The sequence below is a fragment of the Seriola aureovittata genome, chromosome 15, assembly GCF_021018895.1.
Source record: "Seriola aureovittata isolate HTS-2021-v1 ecotype China chromosome 15, ASM2101889v1, whole genome shotgun sequence".
Classification (NCBI taxonomy): domain Eukaryota; kingdom Metazoa; phylum Chordata; class Actinopteri; order Carangiformes; family Carangidae; genus Seriola; species Seriola aureovittata.
The window spans coordinates 12,985,160-13,008,831 of NC_079378.1; the positions used below are offsets into that span (position 1 = coordinate 12,985,160).

Below are 23,672 nucleotides of genomic sequence, written 5' to 3' on the forward strand. Positions count from 1 at the left end.
AGTATAGTAAGGCATAAAAAGTGATAAAAACATCAGAGAAGGTAAGGCATAAAAATTGATGAAAATGTCATAGTAGAGTAAGGCATAAAAAGTGATAAAAACATCATAGTATAGTAAGGCATAAAAAGTCATAAAATAGTCATAGTATAGTAAGGCATAAGAAGTGATAAAAACGTCATAGTATAGTAAGGCATAAAAAGTCATAAAATAGTCATAGTATAGTAAGGCATAAGAAGTGATAAAAACGTCATAGTATATTAATGCATAAAACGTCATAGTATAGTAAGGCATAAAAAGTGATAAAAACGTCATAGTATTGTAAGGCATGAAAACGTCATAGTATACTAAGACATAAAAAGTGATAAAAGCGTCATAGTATAGTAAGGCATAAAAAGTGATAAAAACATCATAGTATAGTAAGGCATAAAAAGTGATAAAAACATCAGAGAAGGTAAGGCATAAAAATTGATGAAAATGTCATAGTAGAGTAAGGCATAAAAAGTGATAAAAAAACATCATAATATAGTAAGGCATAAAAAGTGATAAAAACATCATAGTATATTAAGGCATAAAACGTCATAGTATACTAAGGCATAAAAAGTGATAAAAACATCATAGTATAGTAAGGCGTAAAAAGTGATAAAAAAGTCATAGTATTGTAAGTCGTAAAAAGTGATAAAAACGTCATAGTATTGTAAGGCATGAAAAGTGATAAAAAACGTTAGTATAGTAAGGCATATAATGTCATAAAAACATCATAGTATAGTAAGGCATAAAAACATCATAGTATAGTAATGCATAAAGAGTGATAAAAACGTCATAGTATGGTAAGGCATAAAAACATCATAGTATAGTAAGGCCTAAAAAGTCATAAAAACGTCATAGTATAGTAAGGCATAAAAAGTCATAAAAACATCATAGTATAGTAAGGCATAAAAACATCATAGTATAGTAAGGCATAAAAAGTGATAAAAACGTCATAGTATAGTAAGGCATGAAAATGACATAGTATAGTAAGGCATAAAAAGTGATAAAAACGTCATCGTATGGTAAGGCATAAAACATCATAGTATAGTAAGGCATAAAAAGTGTTAAAAACATCATAGTATAGTAAGGCATAAAAAGTGATAAAAACATCATAGTATAGTAAGGCATAAAAAGTCATAAAATAGTCATAGTATAGTAAGGCATAAGAAGTGATAAAAACGTCATAGTATATTAATGCATAAAACGTCATAGTATAGTAAGGCATAAAAAGTGATAAAAACGTCATAGTATTGTAAGGCATGAAAACGTCATAGTATACTAAGACATAAAAAGTGATAAAAGCGTCATAGTATAGTAAGGCATAAAAAGTCATAAAATAGTCATAGTATAGTAAGGCATAAGAAGTGATAAAAACGTCATAGTATATTAATGCATAAAACGTCATAGTATAGTAAGGCATAAAAAGTGTTAAAAACATCATAGTTTAGTAAGGCATAAAACGACATAGTATAGTAAGGCATACAAAGTGTTAAAAACATCATAGTATAGTAAGGCATAAAAAGTGATAAAAACATCATAGTATAGTAAGGCATAAAAAGTGATAAAACATCATAGTATAGTAAGGCATAAAAAGTGATAAAAACGTCATAGTATATTAAGACATAAAACGTCATAGTATATTAAGGCATAAAACGTCATAGTATAGTAAGGCATAAAAAGTGATAAAAACATCATAGTATAGTAAGGCATGAAAAGTAATAAAAACATCATAGTATAGTAAGGCATAAAAAGTCATAAAAACGTCATAGTATATTAAGGTATAAAACGTCATAGTATACTAAGGCATAAAAAGTGATAAAAACGTCATAGTATAGTAAGGAATAAAAAGTGATAAAAACGTAATAGTATAGTAAGGCATTAAAATGACATAGTATAGTAAGGCATGAAAAGTGATAAAAACGTCATCGTATACTAAGGCATAAAAAGTGATAAAAACTTCATAGTATAGTAAGGCATGAAAAGTGATAAAAACGTCATCGTATACTAAGGCATAAAAAGTGATAAAAACTTCATAGTATAGTAAGGCATAAAAACTCATGAAAACGTCATAGTATATTAAGGCATAAAAAGTGATAAAAACATCAGAGAAGGTAAGGCATAAAAATTGATGAAAATGTCATAGTAGAGTAAGGCATAAAAAGTGATAAAAACATCATAGTATAGTAAGGCATAAAAAGTCATAAAATAGTCATAGTATAGTAAGGCATAAGAAGTGATAAAAACGTCATAGTATAGTAAGGCATAAAAAGTCATAAAATAGTCATAGTATAGTAAGGCATAAGAAGTGATTAAAACGTCATAGTATATTAATGCATAAAACGTCATAGTATAGTAAGGCATAAAAAGTGATAAAAACATCATAGTATAGTAAGGCATAAAAAGTGATGAAAACATCAGAGAAGGTAAGGCATAAAAATTGATGAAAATGTCATAGTAGAGTAAGGCATAAAAAGTGATAAAAAAACATCATAATATAGTAAGGCATAAAAAGTGATAAAAACATCATAGTATATTAAGGCATAAAACGTCATAGTATACTAAGGCATAAAAAGTGATAAAAACATCATAGTATAGTAAGGCGTAAAAAGTGATAAAAAAGTCATAGTATTGTAAGTCGTAAAAAGTGATAAAAACGTCATAGTATTGTAAGGCATGAAAAGTGATAAAAAACGTTAGTATAGTAAGGCATATAATGTCATAAAAACATCATAGTATAGTAAGGCATAAAAACATCATAGTATAGTAAGGCATAAAGAGTGATAAAAACGTCATAGTATGGTAAGGCATAAAAACATCATAGTATAGTAAGGCCTAAAAAGTCATAAAAACGTCATAGTATAGTAAGGCATAAAAAGTCATAAAAACATCATAGTATAGTAAGGCATAAAAACATCATAGTATAGTAAGGCATAAAAAGTGATAAAAACGTCATAGTATAGTAAGGCATGAAAATGACATAGTATAGTAAGGCATAAAAAGTGATAAAAACGTCATCGTATGGTAAGGCATAAAACATCATAGTATAGTAAGGCATAAAAAGTGTTAAAAACATCATAGTATAGTAAGGCATAAAAAGTGATAAAAACATCATAGTATAGTAAGGCATAAGAAGTGATAAAAACGTCATAGTATATTAAGGCATAAAAAGTGATAAAAACATCATAGTATAGTAAGGCATAAGAAGTGATAAAAACGTCATAGTATTGTAAGGCATGAAAACGTCATAGTATACTAAGACATAAAAAGTGATAAAAGCGTCATAGTATAGTAAGGCATAAAAAGTGTTAAAAACATCATAGTATAGTAAGGCATAAAAAGTGATAAAAACATCATAGTATAGTAAGGCATAAAAAGTGATAAAAACGTCATAGTATATTAAGACATAAAAAGTCATAGTATATTAAGGCATAAATCGTCATAGTATAGTAAGGCATAAAAAGTGTTAAAAACATCATAGTTTAGTAAGGCATGAAAACGTCATAGTATACTAAGACATAAAAAGTGATAAAAGCGTCATAGTATAGTAAGGCATAAAAAGTCATAAAATAGTCATAGTATAGTAAGGCATAAGAAGTGATAAAAACGTCATAGTATATTAATGCATAAAACGTCATAGTATAGTAAGGCATAAAAAGTGATAAAAACGTCATAGTATTGTAAGGCATGAAAACGTCATAGTATACTAAGACATAAAAAGTGATAAAAGCGTCATAGTATAGTAAGGCATAAAAAGTCATAAAATAGTCATAGTATAGTAAGGCATAAGAAGTGATAAAAACGTCATAGTATATTAATGCATAAAACGTCATAGTATAGTAAGGCATAAAAAGTGTTAAAAACATCATAGTTTAGTAAGGCATAAAACGACATAGTATAGTAAGGCATACAAAGTGTTAAAAACATCATAGTATAGTAAGGCATAAAAAGTGATAAAAACATCATAGTATAGTAAGGCATAAAAAGTGATAAAACATCATAGTATAGTAAGGCATAAAAAGTGATAAAAACGTCATAGTATATTAAGACATAAAACGTCATAGTATATTAAGGCATAAAACGTCATAGTATAGTAAGGCATAAAAAGTATAAAAACATCATAGTTTAGTAAGGCATAAAACGACATAGTATAGTAAGGCATACAAAGTGTTAAAAACATCATAGTATAGTAAGGCATAAAAAGTGATAAAAACATCATAGTATAGTAAGGCATGAAAAGTAATAAAAACATCATAGTATAGTAAGGCATAAAAAGTCATAAAAACGTCATAGTATGTAAGGCATAAAAAGTGATAAAAAACGTCATAGTATTGTAAGGCATGAAAAGTGATAAAAAACGTTAGTATAGTAAGGCATATAATGTCATAAAAACATCATAGTATAGTAAGGCATAAAAACATCATAGTATAGTAAGGCATAAAGAGTGATAAAAAACGTCATAGTATGGTAAGGCATAAAAACATCATAGTATAGTAAGGCCTAAAAAGTCATAAAAACGTCATAGTATAGTAAGGCATAAAAAGTCATAAAAACGTCATAGTATAGTAAGGCATAAAAACATCATAGTATAGTAAGGCATAAAAAGTGATAAAAAACGTCATAGTATAGTAAGGCATGAAAATGACATAGTATAGTAAGGCATAAAAAGTGATAAAAAACGTCATCGTATGGTAAGGCATAAAAACATCATAGTATAGTAAGGCATAAAAAGTGTTAAAAACATCATAGTATAGTAAGGCATAAAAAGTGATAAAAACATCATAGTATAGTAAGGCATAAGAAGTGATAAAAACGTCATAGTATATTAAGGCATAAAAAGTGATAAAAACATCATAGTATAGTAAGGCATAAGAAGTGATAAAAACGTCATAGTATATTAATGCATAAAACGTCATAGTATAGTAAGGCATAGAAAGTGATAAAAACATCATAGTATAGTAAGGCATAAAAAGTGATAAAAACGTCATAGTATATTAAGACATAAAAAGTCATAGTATATTAAGGCATAAATCGTCATAGTATAGTAAGGCATAAAAAGTGTTAAAAACATCATAGTTTAGTAAGGCATAAAACGTCATAGTATAGTAAGGCATACAAAGTGTTAAAAACATCATAGTATAGTAAGGCATAAAAAGTGATAAAAACATCATAGTATAGTAAGGCATATGAAGTGTTAAAAACATCATAGTATAGTAAGGCATAAAAAGTGATAAAACCATCATAGTATAGTAAGGCATAAAAAGTCATAAAATAGTCATACTATAGTAAGGCATAAGAAGTGATAAAAACGTCATAGTATATTAATGCATAAAACGTCATAGTATAGTAATGCATAAAAAGTGATAAAAACGTCATAGTATGGTAAGGCATAAAACATCATAGTATAGTAAGGCGTAAAAAGTGATAAAAACGTCATAGTATTGTAAGGCATGAAAACGTCATAGTATACTAAGACATAAAAAGTGATAAAAATGTCATAGTATAGTAAGGCATAAAAAGTATTAAAAACAACATAGTATAGTAAGGCATAAAAAGTGATAAAACATCATAGTATAGTAAGGCATAAAAAGTGATAAAAACGTCATAGTATATTAAGACATAAAACGTCATAGTATATTAAGGCATAAAACGTCATAGTATAGTAAGGCATAAAAAGTGTTAAAAACATCATAGTTTAGTAAGGCATAAAACGACATAGTATAGTAAGGCATACAAAGTGTTAAAAACATCATAGTATAGTAAGGCATAAAAAGTGATAAAAACATCATAGTATAGTAAGGCATGAAAAGTAATAAAAACATCATAGTATAGTAAGGCATAAAAAGTCATAAAAACGTCATAGTATATTAAGGTATAAAACGTCATAGTATACTAAGGCATAAAAAGTGATAAAAACATCATATTATTGTAAGCCATGAAAAGTGATAAAAAACGTCAGTATAGTCAGGCATATAATGTCATAAAAACATCATAGTATAGTAAGGCATAAAAACATCATAGTATAGTAAGGCATAAAAAGTGATAAAAACGTCATAGTATTGTAAGGCATAAAGAGTGATAAAAACGTGATAGTATTGTAAGGCATGAAAAGTGATAAAAACGTCATATTATAGTAAGGCATGAAAATGACATAGTATAGTAAGGCATAAAAAGTGACAACAGTTGCTGTGTTTGATTTTTTTTTCGTACGTTTTGTGTTTTTTTCTTTATTGAAGCAAAGCATAAAAAGTCATAGTAAATGTAAGGCATGAAAGATCATAAAATGTCATAGTATAGCAAGACTAAAAGACTCAGTATACTAAGGCATGAAAACGTCAGATAGTAAGGCATAAAGAGTGATAACGTTTGTATAATAACACATAAAAAGTGATAAAAAGGTCATAGTATATTAAGGCATAAAACGTCATAGTATAGTAAGGCATAAAAAGTGTTAAAAACATCATAGTATAGTAAGGCATAAAAAGTGTTAAAAACATCATAGTATAGTAAGGCATAAAAAGTCATAAAATAGTCATAGTATAGTAAGGCATAAAAAGTGATAAAAACGTCATAGTATATTAAGGCATAAAACGTCATCGTATACTAAGGCATAAAAAGTGATAAAAACTTCAAAGTATATTAAGGCATAAAACGTCATCTTATACTAAGGCGTAAAAAGTGATAAAAACGTCATAGTATTGTAATGCATAAAAACTGATAAAAACATTATAGTATAGTAAGGCATAAAAAGTGATAAAAAACAGTATAGTATAGTAAGGCATAAAAAGTGATAAAAACGTCATAGTATAGTAAGGCATGAAAATGACATAGTACAGTAAGGCATAAAAAGTGATAAAAGCATCAGAGAAGGTAAGGCATAAAAATTGATGAAAACGTCATAGTAGAGTAAGGCATAAAAAGTGATAAAAACATTATAGTATATTAACGCATAAAACGTCATAGTATAGTAAGGCATAAAAATTCATAAAAACATCATGGTATAGTGAGGCATAAAAAGTCATAAAAACGTCATAGTATAATAAGGCATAAGAAGTCATAAAAACATCAGAGTATAGTAAGGCATAAAAAGTGATAAAAACGTCATAGTATAATAAGGCATAAAAAGTCATAAAAACATCATAGTATAGTAAGGCATAAAAAGTCATAAAAACGTCATAGTATAATAAGGCATAAAAAGTGATAAAAACATCATAGTATAGTAAGGCATGAAAATGACATAGTATAGTAAGGCATAAAAAGTGAAAAAAACATCATAGTATAGTAAGGCATGAAAAGTGATAAAAACATCATAGTACAGTAAGGCATAAAAAGTGATAAAAACGTCATAGCATATTAAGGCATAAAACGTCATAGTATAGTAAGGCATAAAAAGTGATAAAAACGTCATAGTATATTAAGGAATAAAACGTCATGGTATACTAAGGCATAAAAAGTGATAAAAACATCATAGTATAATAAGGCATGAAAATGACATAGTACAGTAAGGCATAACAAGTGATAAAAACATCATAGTCTAGTAAGGCATAAAAAGTGTTAAAAACATCATAGTATAGTAAGGCACAAAAAGTGATAAAAACGTCATAGTATATTAAGGCATAAAATGTCATCTTATACTAAGGTGTAAAAAGTGATAAAAACGTCATAGTATTGTAAGTCGTAAAAAGTGAAAAAAACATCATAGTATAGTAAGGCATGAAAAGTGATAAAAACATCATAGTACAGTAAGGCATAAAAAGTGATAAAAACGTCATAGCATATTAAGGCATAAAACGTCATAGTATAGTAAGGCATAAAAAGTGATAAAAACGTCATAGTATATTAAGGCATAAAACGTCATGGTATACTAAGGCATAAAACGTCATGGTATACTAAGGCATAAAAAGTGATAAAAAGGTCATAGTATATTAAGGCATAAAACGTCATAGTATAGTAAGGCATAAAAAGTGTTAAAAACATCATAGTATAGTAAGGCATAAAAAGTGTTAAAAACATCATAGTATAGTAAGGCATAAGAAGTGATAAAAACGTCATAGTATTGTAAGTCGTAAAAAGTGATAAAAACGTCATAGTATTGTAAGGCATGAAAAGTGATAAAAACGTCATAGTATAGTAAGGCATATAATGTCATAGTATAGTAATGCATAAAAATTGATAAAAACATTAAAGTATAGTAAGGCATAAAAAGTCATAAAAACGCCATAGTATTTTAAGGCATAAAACATCATAGTATAGTAAGGCGTAAAAAGGGATAAAAACGTCATAGTATTGTAAAGCGTAAAAAGTGATAAAAACGTCATAGTATTGTAAGGCATGAAAAGTGATAAAAACGTCATAGTATAGTAAGGCATGAAAATGACATAGTATAGTAAGGCATAAAAAGTGACAACAGTTGCTGTGTTTGATTTTTTTTTCGTACGTTTTGTGTTTTTGTGTTTTTTTCTTTATTGAAGCAAAGCATAAAAAGTCATAGTAAATGTAAGGCATGAAAGATCACAAAATGTCATATTATAGCAAAACTAATAGACTCAGTATACTAAGGCATGAAAACGTCAGATAGGAAGGCATAAAGAGTGATAACGTTGGTATAATAACGCATAAAAAGTGATAAAAAGGTCATAGTATAATAAGGCATAAAAAGTGATAAAAACATCACAGTATAGTGAGGCATATAATGTCATAAAAAAATCATAGTATATTAAGGCATAAAAAGTCATAAAAACTTCATAGTATATTAAGGCATAAAAAGTCATGAAAACGATGAAGTAAATTCAGTTATGAAAATGACATAGTATAGTAAGGTATAAAAAGTGATAAAAACATCATAGTATAGTAAGGCATGAAAATTACATATTACAGTAAGGCATAAAAAGTGATATAAACATCATAGTATAGTAAGGCATGAAAATTACATATTACAGTAAGGCATAAAAAGTGTTAAAAACATCATAGTATAGTACGGCGTAAAAAGTGATAAAAATGTCATAGTATTGTAAGGCATGAAAAGTCATAAAAATGTCATAGTATAGTAAGGAATGAAAATGAAATAGTATAGTAAGGAATGAAAATGAAATAGTATAGTAAGGCATAAAAAGTGATAAAAACATCAAAGAATAGTAAGGCATAAAAAGTGATAAAAACATCATAGTATATTAAGGCATAAAAAGTGATAAAAACATCATAGTATAGTAAGGCATGAAAATGACTATAGTAAGGCATAAAAAGTGATAAAAACATCATAGTATAGTAAGGCATAAAAAGTGATAAAAACATCATAGTATAGTAAGGCATAAAAAGTGATAAAAACGTCATAGTATAGTAAGGCATGAAAATGACATAGTACAGTAAGGCATAAAAAGTGATAAAAACATCATAGTATAGTAAGGCATAAAAATAACATAGTATAGTAAGGCATAAAAAGTGTTAAAAACATCATAGTATAGTACGGCGTAAAAAGTGATAAAATGTCATAGTATTGTAAGGCATGAAAAGTCATAAAAATGTCATAGTATAGTAAGGAATGAAAATGAAATAGTATAGTAAGGCATAAAATGTCATAGTATAGTAAGGCATAAAAAGTGATAAAAACATCAAAGAATAGTAAGGCATAAAAAGTGATAAAAACATCATAGTATATTAAGGCATAAAAAGTGATAAAAACATCATAGTATAGTAAGGCATGAAAATGACTATAGTAAGGCATAAAAAGTGATAAAAACATCAAAGAATAGTAAGGCATAAAAAGTGATAAAAACAGTATAGTATAGTAAGGCATAAAAAGTGATAAAAACGTCATAGTATAGTAAGGCATGAAAATGACATAGTACAGTAAGGCATAAAAAGTGATAAAAGCATCAGAGAAGGTAAGGCATAAAAATTGATGAAAACGTCATAGTAGAGTAAGGCATAAAAATTCATAAAAACATCATAGTATAGTGAGGCATAAAAAGTCATAAAAACGTCATAGTATAATAAGGAATAAAAAGTGATAAAAAAAACCATCATAGTATAGTAAGGCATAAAAATTCATAAAAACATCATAGTATAGTAAGGCATAAAAATTCATAAAAACATCATAGTATAGTGAGGCATAAAAAGTCATAAAAACGTCATAATATAATAAGGCATAAGAAGTCATAAAAACATCAGACTATAGTAAGGCATAAAAAGTCATAAAAACGTCATAGTATAGTAAGGCATGGAAAGTGATAAAAACATCATAGTATAGTAAGGCATAAAAAGTGATAAAAACGTCACAGTATTTTAAGGCATAAAACATCATAGTATAGTAAGGCGTAAAAAGTGATAAAAACGTCATAGTAGAGTAGGGCATAAAAAGTGATAAAAACATCATAGTATAATAAGGCATGAAAATGACATAGTACAGTAAGGCATAAAAAGTGATAAAGACATCATGGTCTAGTAAGGCATAAAAAAAGATAAAAACATCAAAGAATAGTAAGGCATAAAAAGTGATAAAAACATCATAGTATAGTAAGACATAAAAAGTGTTAAAAACATCATAGTATAGTAAGGCATAAAAAGTGATAAAAACATCAGAGTATAGTAAGGCATAAAAAGTGATAAAAACGTCATAGTATAATAAGGCATAAAAAGTCATAAAAACATTATAGTATAGTAAGGCATGAAAATGACATAGTATCGTAAGGCATAAAAGTGATAAAAACATCATAGTATAGTAAGGCATGAAAATGACATAGTATAGTAAGGCATAAAAAGTGAAAAAAAACATCATAGTATAGTAAGGCATGAAAAGTGATAAAAACATCATAGTACAGTAAGGCATAAAAAGTGATAAAAACGTCAGCATATTAAGGCATAAAACGTCATAGTATAGTAAGGCATAAAAAGTGATAAAAACGTCATAGTATATTAAGGCATAAAACGTCATGGTATACTAAGGCATAAAAAGTAATAAAAACATCATAGTATAATAAGGCATGAAAATGACATAGTACAGTAAGGCATAAAAAGTGATAAAAACATCATAGTCTAGTAAGGCATAAAAAGTGATAAAAACATCAAAGAATAGTAAGGCATAAAAAGTGATAAAAGCATCATAGTATAGTAAGGCATAAAAAGTGTTAAAAACATCATAGTATAGTAAGGCATAAAATGTCATAAAAACGTCATAGTATAGTAAGGCATAAAAAGTGTTAAAAACATCATAGTCTAGTAAGGCATAAAAAGTGATAAAAACATCATAGTCTAGTAAGGCATAAAAAGTGATAAAAACATCAAAGAATAGTAAGGCATAAAAAGTGATAAAAACGTCATAATACAGTAAGGCATAAAAACTCATAAAAACGTCATAGTAGAGTATGGCATAAAAAGTGATAAAAACATTATAGTATATTAACGCATAAAACGTCATAGTATAGTAAGGCATAAAAAGTGATAAAAACATCATAGTATATTAAGGCATAAAACGTCATAGTATAGTAAGGCATAAAATATCATAGTATAGTAAGGCATGAAAATGAAATAGTATAGTAATGCATGAAAAGTGATAAAAACATCATAGTATAGTAAGGCATGAAAATGACAAAGTATATCCACTTATGAAAATGACATAGTATAGTAAGGCATAAAACGTCATGGTATAGTAAGGCATAAAAACGTGAAATCCTATGGAAAGCCCATAATAGATGAAAAGTTATACATGAAAAAAATATGAATACTCACGATAATCAAAAAACAAACATGATATATTAAGTCATAATTTTGATCATGACTAACTTTAGCCATTTTTTTTTTCTAATGGGCCGTCATGAATTTCCCCTAGGGCATAAATAAAGTATCCATCTATCTATCTATAGATCTTTTCTTCATAAATTCATGAGGACCAAAATATACAATGCCTTTGTTTCAAAACCCTGTGTGTGTAAAATTGAAATTCACAAGGGTAGAATTGAGATCTGCAAACGCTTTTTCGTTGTGAGAAAGAATATCCACTCTCCAAAAAGAGAATAGAGATCCCAGTGTTTTAAAATTTAGTTTTCATTCATGTGTAGAATCTTCGTCCTTAATAATTGTACTCACGTCCTTCCTGGCTCCAGGTTCAACCAGTGTTTCAGGGTCTTCGGTGTGCTGGACTGACTCCATGTCACCAACACCAAATTCAGGCAGACCAAGCAGTATGAACGCCAAACCCTGCTCACCAGCTTCACCCCACTGACAGAGAGCATCCCTGACTCACCCAAGAAGGGCCAGTGATGACCTGTGACCCTTGACCTCTAACCTCAGGCACAGGCCTGGCCATGTTTGGGAATACCACCATGATACATGGAGACAAAATTCCCAATCAACTTTAAAATGACAATTACATTTTGATTATTTCAATCCAGAATAACTGATCATCAGCTTCATTAGCACTTAACCAGATGTGCAGCTTTCATGCAGTTTTTAACAGTTAAGCCTCCATGTTCACTGTCTGTGGAGATTTTAGACCTGTTTCCTCTCATGATTTCATCTTCCTGTGACCTGGGACGACTGTTATCGTGGCTCGTGATTGGTTCATTGATGGTGATGTGACAGAGAGGTTCAGGGTTATTATCTGGTAACATCCTATGGAAAGCCCATAATAGATGAAAAAGGTATGCATAACAAAAATATGAATACTCACAATTATCAAAAAAATAAACATGATATATTAAGTCAAAATTTTGATCATGACTAACTTTATCCATTTTGTTTTTCTAATGGGCCGTCATGAATTTCCCTTAGGGCATAAACAAAGTATCCATCTATCTATCTATAGATCTTTTCTTCATAAATTCATGAGGACCAAAATATACAATACCTTTGTTTAGCACTCAGTTTCCTGCTCAGGTAGATTTAATAGTTTGATGGTTAATGTAAGTGAAAAATGATTTCACCTCAGTAACGTTTTTACTCTTTCCATCCTCTGGTTAAAGGTTAAAGGAAACTCTGCAGTCTGAATAAACCACTCCAGTTGGTGTGAAGCACCTGAGATGTGGGTGTGAGAGAAGTCCATTATGCTGCGTTCACAGCTTCCAACATTCCTGAATAATGACAGTTACAGTGAATCAGCCTCAGTGTACAAATCATTTCAGCATGTACAGATTCTGGTTTTAATCCAAGTAGAGCTCTCGTGGTGATAAAACAAATCATCTTTGTCTTGTCGTGAAATTGTCACCTGATAGAAATGTTGATCATCTCCCACATTCCATTAACTTACGTAAAACAATTGTGTTTGGACAGCCACTAAACAGGTTCATACTGTTCTTTATGAATCTTAGCTTTAACACCAGTTATTATAATTATACCTTTAAATACTCTCATTAATTCTTATAAACAGACGCTGTATTTTAAATAATGTTTATCACAGCTCACCAGTCCAGACTCTTCTGCTGCGTTCACTTGGTGTTCTGACAGAATGAATATTTGCACTTTTCATTTCCATGGCACTTACACATACCCCCGATTGTTCAATGTGTCTTTGTTTTACAGACAACCTGCATAAGCTTGTACAAGAAGAAATGAATGTTAGATGGGTGGGGGGACATGTTTTACATAAAAAATAAATAAATAAAAAAAAGTCTTCTACTGTGATTGACACAATGTTAAGAATGTTTTGACTGAACTTGTTAATATTAATACATTTAAAAAAAAGGGATAAGAATTTTTTTTCTGCTATAGTGACGGGACAAAGCAAAAAAATAAAAACACACAAAAATACATTACACATTATTTTGAGACATGAAGCTGAATAAACCAGCTTTCTAATCATCATTCACTCACAATAGAAATGATCACTCAACAGTCGCTGTGTTTGAGGTTTTTTTGTACGTTTTGTGTTTTTTTTCTTTATTAAAGGAAAGCATAATTACTACAAATTACAAATAACACTAATAGCGAATCACATCAGCCTACAAAGCAGATATTATGAATATTAAATGATATTATACAAGATCTCATTCAAGTATTTTACATTTTTCCGTTTTATATATTTTTTTGTTCCATTTTTCCTCATTTTCATCTTTTTTTCCTCATGACAAGCCTAGGATATTGTAATGTAATGAACTATTTTAATGGTTCATATACAGTTATTTGTTATTCATATGGCTTTATGGAATTTTGTCCTTTTTTTCAGTCTCCAGACATCATAACCAGCCATATTCCTCTGAGCAACATCACAAACCCCAGTCGGGTACTTTCTCTTTTTCTTGAATTCTGCTCTTCCCTCTCTTCCCCACGTCCATCATTCATCTCTCCAGTGTCCGGCCATCTGGCCAAGTCCATGTAAAACTGACGAGCGGAGGGTGCAGCGCCCCCCTACAGTTTGTTTGGACAGCTAGCAGCAGTTCTAAGCTGATATAGAAGGCTGAAAACTCCCAAAACACCTGAAACCCCCAAATGTCCAGTGCCAGGTGATGGCAGGCGATGATCACATTAGAGGGAGGGATCATGTGACTGTCCCAGGAAGAAGTCCCCCTAGTGGCAGCCAGTCACGTCTGCAGCCACACACCAGCTCACCCATTCAAAGGCTTTCGCTGGTTTTTGGGAAATGCATGGAGTTTTGCTTTTCTGAATATGTGGTAGCTCTTTTTTTTTTTTTCCAACTTTAAACCTCCAGTAAACAACTTGATGCATCAACTGTGAGCTTCTGAAACTGATCCAAATCTCCCTGAAGTTAAACCAACATGACATTAAAAGGAAGAAAAAAAAAAAAAAAAAAAGTAAGTACAGCTTTGCTTTGCATTTTCATGTTTCCAACAATTCTGGGTTTAGAGGAAGAAACTGAAGAACGGAAACACTGACAAAACAATGCGATATCCACCTCCACTCTGCTGGAACATCAACCAACAGGCTGAATGATTTTTTACACCAAAGGACCTAGACTTACCAAAAAAAGAAAAAAAAAAAAAAAGAAAAAAGCAGGCACATGTGTCCAACACAGTTCCATCTAGAAATGTCAGGCTTTTTCCAATTTAAGTCCTTTGAACATTTGAAATGATGTGACTGTACTCTACAGCAAAAACTGCAACAAACTTTGCAGTATGTCAAGGGAAAATAGGTCACTTCATCAAGCATCTGGATAACCATATGTGTATTAAGACTCAAGATTTTTTTGTCCCAGAACTTCACGAACTTCAATTCAAACTCCCAAAACGAATGATTTTTATCCATTTTTAGACTTTGCAGATTGTAGAAAACCTGGAGATTTAAGAATTACTTTGAGTCGCGTTAACAGCTTGTTGGAAGAGCTGCTCTGTCATCTTGGCAAAAAAGAGCAAATTAACTGTGATTTCAACATGAAACACTAAAAGCACGTAGATACAGAAACAGATTTTGCTTTTGCGCTGAATACCTGTTGACGCCCTGATGTCAACTTTCCCTTTTGTGATGTGAACTATGTTCCCGTCTCTGAAATCCACAGATGTTTGAACAGCCTGACACAAACCCTACTTCCATCATAACAACGCGAGAAACACTGCAAATTGAAATTAAAAAGCATTAAAAGATAATTATGAGACCATTAAAAAAAAGTTAGAGTACGTACACGTAAGGCAAATATATAATCTGTTCTATAAACAATAAAACAAGTAGCAGGGAGCTGTAATCATTTCTCTTCATCTGTCAAATTCACATTTACATTAATGGAGGAAAAAAAAAAAAAATCACCATTTGATATCATCAGAACTTGAGTTGGATAAAGATTTAACTATCCACACAGCTGACTGTAGGAAGAGTGATGGCTGAACAGAACGGAGTGTGAACGAACAACGCAGTCTTACATTTTGTCCACAACGAGGCAAGACATCGAGCTGTGTGTTTAGTATTCATCTTGCTCACGCTGCTACATCTGTACCTGTGTGCGACTACACCTCTCAGTGTTCATGCCTGTAACTGAAATGTGTATCTGTGTGTGTGTGTGTATGTGTGTGTGTGTGTGTGTGTGTGTGTGTGTGTGTGTGAGATAGAGAGAGAGAGAAAAGGGAAGAGGCGGCAAGCGCCTGAGGCCCAGTCAGCCTCATTAAGCAGCGAGTCGGCCGAGCGAACAGTGAAGTTGAAGGCCAAACGTCTGAGCCTCATTAGCGTCTCCACCCAGAGCACCTGCGTCAGAGCACGACAGCCCTCCTAACAACCATTGTTTCTTCAAGTAATCCAGATTGATGATTCCAGTCCTGTAGTGTCACTGATGGTCGACTGATGGATGGATGTCAAGCGGATGGATGAACGGATGGATGCAGCTCGTCTGACAGGGAGGTGGAGGGTGGGGGGGGCAGAGAAAGTCAGGAAGCACCCACAGGGAGATCCATTGTGGGATCGTCCCTTCCCAACTCCCCACCCCACTCAAGTGTTTTCTTTTTTTTTCCTTTGGGGGAGGGGGCAAACTTCAACCAGGTTGACGTGTTTCAGCACAAAAAAGCCACGACTTGCAAACACAGGGAAGAATTACTTGTAACTTGTAACAGACCGAATGACACTTGGAAGACAGCTCAGAAAAGGGTGACGGAGGGGAGTGAGGGGGATGGAGAACAGTTTGGCAGACACAGCGCCACCTTGTGGCCTCTGCTGGAAATGGTGACCAGATATATGGGTGATTTCAATGCTGTACAATCGACAATAAGGTGGCGGGCACAAGTTAGAAGCAGTAAAACCATTAAAATAAGGCAACTTTCAATGATCATGTCCATACTGAGGGGGTGGTACGAGTCTTTTTTTTCCTCTCTTTTTATCATTTGGTTCTTTAATGTTTCTCCCCTCAATGTCCAGCCATAAAGTAAATCAAATATTTCTAATTTTCAGCCCCTCAGCTGAGAGCACTTGGGGGCTCCGTGGATGGAAATGTCAGTCGCTCGGTTCAAACCACTTTGGTCCGGTTGGATGTCAGGAGCAGCACGGCCTCCAGCCAGCTGCTAGTGGGGCTTTACAGATGCTCAGTCTAGTTCAAACTATTTCCAAGTCTCCAATCCCACCACACGCCGAAGAAATAATAATCATTAATCTGAGATCTGGGCAGGGAATCAAATATCTTTCAGCCAGCGGGACAGTGATGATCAAAGCGGGGTCCCAGTGATGGAGAGGGGGGTCAACATTGACAAAAAAAAAAAAAAAAAAATTCCAGGATAGTAAATCGCCATTAAACCCTCCACCGTGTGGACCAGCAATGGCATACAAAAGAAAAATAAAAATAAATAAAAAATAGTTTGACACCTCATCCATTCTTTGCCTCATTAAGACAAAAAGGTCACTTATCCTCAAAAACTTTAAACTAATGAATAAACAGAGCCATTTAATTATTTTCTTCCTTATTTTTCAATCAAAAATTGTTGTGAGAAAAAAAAAAAAAAAAAAAAAAAATTCTCATGCTTGAATGAAGAGCTGGACCTCCCCTCCCCCCTCCTGTGGCGCAGAGAGAACCGGCGACTTGCAGACGTGGTTGAGTTGATCCGTGCGGGCCGGTGTGTTTGTGGGGTTACTTCAGTGTCTTGGCATCTGATGCGGGGTCAGCAGAGGGGGCGGGGGGGTCTTTCTGGCTGGTGGGTTTGGTATCATCCTTGGCTGCGGGCCCCTGGGCGATGGGGGCGGGGCTGGGGCCTGAGCTGGCCTGGCTGTGGGGCCGGCTGGAGGGCAGAGAGGGGTGCCTGCGGCGACCGTCCCCGCTGGAAGAGTGTCTTCTGCGGCGTCCTTCCTCCATAGGCGGCTAGAAGCAGACATAAGCAGGGTGGCGGTTGGATGGAGGGTTGCTCATGTCAAGTTATAATGTACATCAGAGTTATTATCTACCGTTATATCTGCGTTGTTATGTGTATGGAAGCAACTAATTGTTCTTTTACTGAACATATATGAAGCAAATAGCAATATATCAGTCTTAGAGGTCACATGACCCGGTCAGTTACATCAAATCAATCAAAATTAATCTTATTTTCAAAAAGGAGGTTTTTTTCCAGGGTCAAAAGAGTTCTACCTAACAGCCTTCATAAAAATACTTTACTTACATCAATCCTGAAATCTTCCAGGCGTTTAAACTTGCTCAGATACTCCTGCAGCTTGGGATCGATCTCCAGGGTTTTGGCCTTGGAGTATTTAAGGAAGGCCCAGAACTTCTCCAGTCCATAAAGCTGGCCTGTGAGCAGGAGACAGAAATGCGGTCAGGAGGGGGTGAGAGAGAAACCTTTTCTATAAAAAGAGTGCAGGAAATCTCTGAGCAGAACACAAGAAAAACACATCTGAGGTGTGATGCATTCCAGACAACCGCCAAATATTCACGCCAGCTTTTAAGACTTTGGCTTGGGTCTCTTCTCACAGCAGTAAATTATCTGTGAAGACCAGACACCAAACACCTGCTCCTAATGTTTAAATGTGTGTATTTGTATTTTTACTGCAAGTTGTATGTTTGTTAAACTCATGTTAATATTTCCATAACCATTAGAGATAAACATCTGTTGTTAGTTCTCCTTAAAATCAGCTGCACATCAGGAGGCCAGATTCTTTTTATTCTTTGTAGTTATATAATACTAAAATACACTTATTTAGGAACTTGTTTTAAAAGTTATGTTACCAATGTTTATCATTAAACATGTGACATCTGGTCTCCACTGGACATTGAGCCCAAAGGGGGGGGGTTTATGGCTTATTTACCTGTCAACCTCCAGTATTACAGTCATCTATTCTTCCACTGTAGCATCGTTTGTGTTGTTTTTATGAAAGTCTCTGTTAGTATTGTGTACTAATAAGTCCTTGCCTGTGTTTTCTGTAACTTTCAGTCACTTAACGAGTCTGATCTTTGTCGTTGTTTTATCTAACTCCCTCTTAAAGTTGGTTTGTGCATTACGGACAGTCTGGACTTTCCCCTAATTGAGCAAGAGAGTGCTCCTACAAGAGAAAAAATTAACTAGAAACTTTGACCTGTAAAATATGACAGAGGCTGAGCTGAGATGGTGTTTCATTAAGAACACATTTTGTCTGCTCTGATCCGTGCACACTGTGCTGATTGTGTCAGTGAACTCACCGGCCTCGTAGTCTTTCATGGTCTCCTCCTGGAAATCCTTAAAGATGTCTGGCCTAAACTTCTTCTCCAGGCCGTAGCTGTAGTACCTGAAGAGGCACTCCAATCCATACCTGCAACACACACACACACACACACACACACACACACACACACACACACACACACACACACACACACACACACACACACACACACACACACACACACACACACACACACACACACACACACACACACACACACACACACACACACACACACACACACACACACACACACACAATCAAAACAACATTAAAGGAGAAAGTCAGAAAGAACTGAACAGTGGAAAACAACGTGTTTGGTCATGGCTTGGACATAAACCAGTACAAATACTATCAATGAATATAACTTATAGGATGACATAAATGACCACAGGCTTATATAAACCCATATTCATTACAAATGACTGGATACTGTGTTCACGCCTGCCTTTAACACAGTGTCCATCCATCAGTGGTCAGGACGCTCACCTGTATCCTTCTTTCCCGTCCTCGACCACCAGCTGTCTGAATTCCTCGTACATCTTCCTGTTGAAGTGATCCCGCAGGAAAAAGGACCAGAAACGGAAGAGTGTATTCATCTCCTGAGATTGGCCGATTCCCAGCCGCTTTCGCTCTGTGATTGGTCGAGGGGAGAGAGATGAGGTGGATAGGGTGGTTTAAAATAAATACAAGATGAATGGACACAGGAAGAAGAAAATATCCAGTATCAGTTCACTGTTAATAAATGCAGCTGAATAGGTTGAAGACAGAATTAATAATAAAATAGAAGAAGAAGAGCATGTGTACCGTTTAGGCAGCGCCGGCGGTACTTGTGGTAAACGTGTTGCGTGAAGCCGTTCTCCTTGAGCAGCTCGTGTGATGGGTGCTGGAACTTGGGGAGGGACTGAGGCGTGCAGCCAATGTTACCCAGGGCAGGGGTGCCCTCTGACGGGCTGGCGTTAGAGCTGAGAGGGAGAAAAGTGGAAGAGCAGGTGGAGAACAGTTAGTCAGCAAGTTAGTCCTGAGTCAGAGGTTGTTTTAAGTTGTTTTAAGTTAACGTTTACTGAGGAAAGAAGCCCTTCACTTTACAGTTAAAACATCATATATGCAACTTTAACCATTAAAGAAACTAAACATACAGCCATAAATGTTGCTTTTGCACCACATTCTGCTCCAACACAGACTGTGATACTTCTTCTCTAACCTGGCAAGGTATGGAAAGTTAGTGACTTTGAATTCTAAGAGAATTTAAGAGAAACGTTACAGAGCACAGAGCAGTGAGTCTCACCTGACGGAGGCGGTACGGGAGCGATGCTCTCTGGAGTCCATCACCCAGCCGACGTGACACTCCATGGGTGGGTTGGAGCTGTGTCGGGTCTTCCTCTTTCTGGGCGTCTGAAAAATTACAGATACAATTTTGTAAAAGGCGGATTGCTACAAGGCAAGAACAGGCATTGGAACACAAAAAGACGCATTTCAAGTCTGATTTAACCCTCACTCGGCAGCCATCTTACCTTGGCATCGACAGGCCGACTTTCCTTCACCACTGGGTAGAAGCGCGGCGTCATGGTCGCGTCCTTCCTGTGAGGGGTGCGAGGCGTGCGGGGCGTCCGGGCACTGCGGTAGTTGGGCGAATCAGGCACGGTAGTTGGGAGCGAGCGAGCTGTTGAGGAGGGCTCAGGGGCACCGAAGAGTTTGTTTGCCAAAGCGTCTGTGGGAACTGAGGACGGGAGGGAGAAGATGAGTTACACAGGAGCAACAGTTTAATAAACAATAAATAAATAAAGAAAAACAGGCAGAAACAGCTTCCAACAGGGTTGAAGCTCTTCCAGAACTGTTCACATGTTTCACGGACCATTTTCAAACTCAATATGCTTCACTGTTATCTAAGCAATCCTGAAATAAAACTCTTTAAAGTCATTAAGAGATAATCTAATGTCACAACATCAGTGATCTAAGTGCTTCATTTATTTCTCAGTGTGAAAATTCAAGAGTCACGGGGCTTAGGATTGATGGTTGTTACCAACTGAACACGAGGAAAGAAAGATGAAGGAGCAGGGCGTCAGCAAGTTTAATCTACATAGATTTATGGCTTTATAAGCTCCATTTGATGCCAGCTAGAATGAAAAACAAGAGCCTTTTCATCATGAATGAGAGCAGCTGTTGAAAACCAGGAGGCGTTATGAGAAGAAAAACAGCATGGCAACAAAGTAAATACCGTGTTGGCCCGATTTTTTTCCTTTCGTGTTTGAAAAAGTGAGGTATTATATTAAAGGAGTAGATGATCATTTCTGAATGAAGAGGATCACTGGCTCCAGGAAGCGTCACGTCACGAGGTGTTTGTACCCTTAAATGTCTCTGGGCTGACGAGTTACTTCGAGACCATTTACAGTGAGTTTGTTGAAGTGAGTTTAAGTGTAGAAGACTGAGTGTAGCCAACAGACATGTCTGATGAGTCGTGTTATCTTCTGCAAAAGCGTCTCCTGACATGTTTACTGCAGAGAGGGAGTGAGTCATCGGCCCAGCACTCAACAATTACTGCTGTCACTGACATGGGGCTCAAACAAAGTGTCTAAAAAGTGCTAACAGCCAGTGAAAGTCCCTCTGGCCGCTAAAAGCCCAACAGGAGAGTGTGAGTGTGTAACTTATAGACAAGCTGCACAAAAAAAATAAAATAGATTTCATATTTCAACTTCACAGGAGAAAATGCTTTGAGAATGAGGACCACTGCTTCTACAGGACTCGTCTGAAAGTGGTTAGCATCTTTAAGACTTCTTTTCCCCACAAACTGATGTTAGAGTCGTCGAATACTCAGGCCAATACAGAAAAATACAGGACTGTGTTTCTATCATATTTAGCACTATTGAAGGCCCATCAGTTTTTGCAGTGACGTGTGAGGCCGGGAGGTATTGAGGTGTATGAGAGGTGAAGTGGACAAGAAAACGTGCAATGGGTAATACGGACCTAAAAACCTCTTTGACAGCAGTTTACGAATCTTTTTACCTTCTGACCTCTTAAAATGGAGCATTGTCTACTTGTGACCCCTGGTCACATGCTGGATGTGTCAGTTAGTTGTGAGTAGTTCCAAAATGTGTCACTGAACAATTGTTAGAGGTCTGAAGAAGTAAAAATATACCGTTTTTCACATTAAACTAGCAAGTATCTCAGAAAGGTCAGAAAAAGCACATAATTTTGTGTAGCATGAGTCTGTTATGTCTTCTTTTGTATCCTCCGAGTCATTTTGTGACCCTCAGGTTTGTTTTTATGTCTCTTCGAGCTGACGAGATAAAAAGCCAACTAGGTAAATGTGTGATGCGTTTGTCTTGTGCGCCTTTGTGTGTTTCCGTGTCCTTACTCTGCTGAGGTCGTGGGGGACCTGGGGGGACTTCCTGGTTGGGGTCGACAGGGGGTTCGGGGGTCAGGCAGTCAAACTCTTCGCGGCTGATCAGGTGGACCTTCTTGAAGTTCTCCACCTCTTGCTGTAAAAAGGGAGAAGATCCAGATCCAGAGTTAATGTGATGACAGGTGGGAAAACATCTCTACATGTGAAAAAAATACTTTGACAAGGAGGGATCTGAGGGGTGTGTTGGCATTTTGGATAGACATGGTGGGAATGTGCCAAGTGTTGGGTGAACATTCCTATAGAAGCCCAATATGTTAAGACTCATTTCACTGAATTTCACTGTAATCTCTGAAACTAAACTCTCAGTAAAAACAATCACACTGGGATGAAACTCTAGATCTTTACCAAAATAATTATACAGAGTTTAAAAAAAAAAGGAAAAAAAAGTGTCCAACAAATAAAAAAACAAAATAAGCTGGGACATTAAAGGAAATGTCAACAAATAGATCATCAACAGACCTTAACTGTAGCAGTCTGGAGATTGAGATGCAGCAGCAAAACATGGCTGCCAAAAACACTCTTTTCAGCCTCATGTTTGATGTCTCTAACTGCTCTGACACGACTACACCAACCAGCTGGCTCACATCAACACGAACCCTGAATTTTCCACGGGTAAAGACCTCACAATAGTTACTGTTCCTCCTGCAACAGCAGCTTATTTTAAAAATCACACCACAACAAAGCGTAATTAAGCAGGCCCTCAGCTTTCCATTGTTTCACAAAGATGATCAAGTGCAACTCACACTCGCCCCTTCATTCCACCAAGTATCCTCAGATCTCTGAGCGTCCATCTTTGTCTCCCCCTGCAGCTCGTCACTGCGACCCCTCAGGCCGAGGCCTTGTATGTGGGGTCTATTTATAAACAAGCGTCCTCTGTTCCACACGCCACTGGATGTGTGCCGGCGAGCACGTGAAGGTCCCACAAAGAGTTCAACAATGCTACAATGGGGCAGCAATGACAACAAAACAAAACAAAACAAAAAAAAAAAAACTCTGTTCTGTGTCGGGGTTTCCATGTCCAGAAACAGCTCCAAGTGAAGAAGAATAAATGTACTCATCATCTGGCCTTGGGCAGAAACACCGCTAAAATGACAATGAGGTAATGTGGAAGCTGTCAGAAGAACCCGCCTCGACTTACGATTCACTACAGGTCGTTATTCAACTCTTAAGCTCTGATACTCGCAGACGTTCTGGTCCAGTC

At 34.7% G+C, this 23,672-nt stretch overlaps 1 protein-coding gene across 7 annotated transcripts in view; it reads right to left on the minus strand.

The window, feature by feature from the left end:
• Positions 1-13,857: 13,857 nt before the first annotated feature.
• The window catches only part of larp1 (La ribonucleoprotein 1, translational regulator), a 54,864-nt gene continuing 45,049 nt past the window's right edge, over positions 13,858-23,672 (minus strand). For all 7 annotated transcript variants that reach the window (XM_056397221.1, XM_056397220.1, XM_056397219.1 and 4 more), the window contains 8 exons: positions 22,424-22,547; positions 20,583-20,788; positions 20,357-20,463; positions 19,876-20,033; positions 19,558-19,702; positions 19,046-19,155; positions 18,033-18,160; positions 13,858-17,737 (listed from right to left, as the gene is read on the minus strand). In XM_056397221.1, coding sequence (XP_056253196.1) covers positions 17,510-17,737; positions 18,033-18,160; positions 19,046-19,155; positions 19,558-19,702; positions 19,876-20,033; positions 20,357-20,463; positions 20,583-20,788; positions 22,424-22,547 — 1,206 coding nt within the window. In that variant the 3' untranslated portion in view covers positions 13,858-17,509. The remainder of the gene's footprint in view (positions 17,738-18,032; positions 18,161-19,045; positions 19,156-19,557; positions 19,703-19,875; positions 20,034-20,356; positions 20,464-20,582; positions 20,789-22,423; positions 22,548-23,672) is intronic.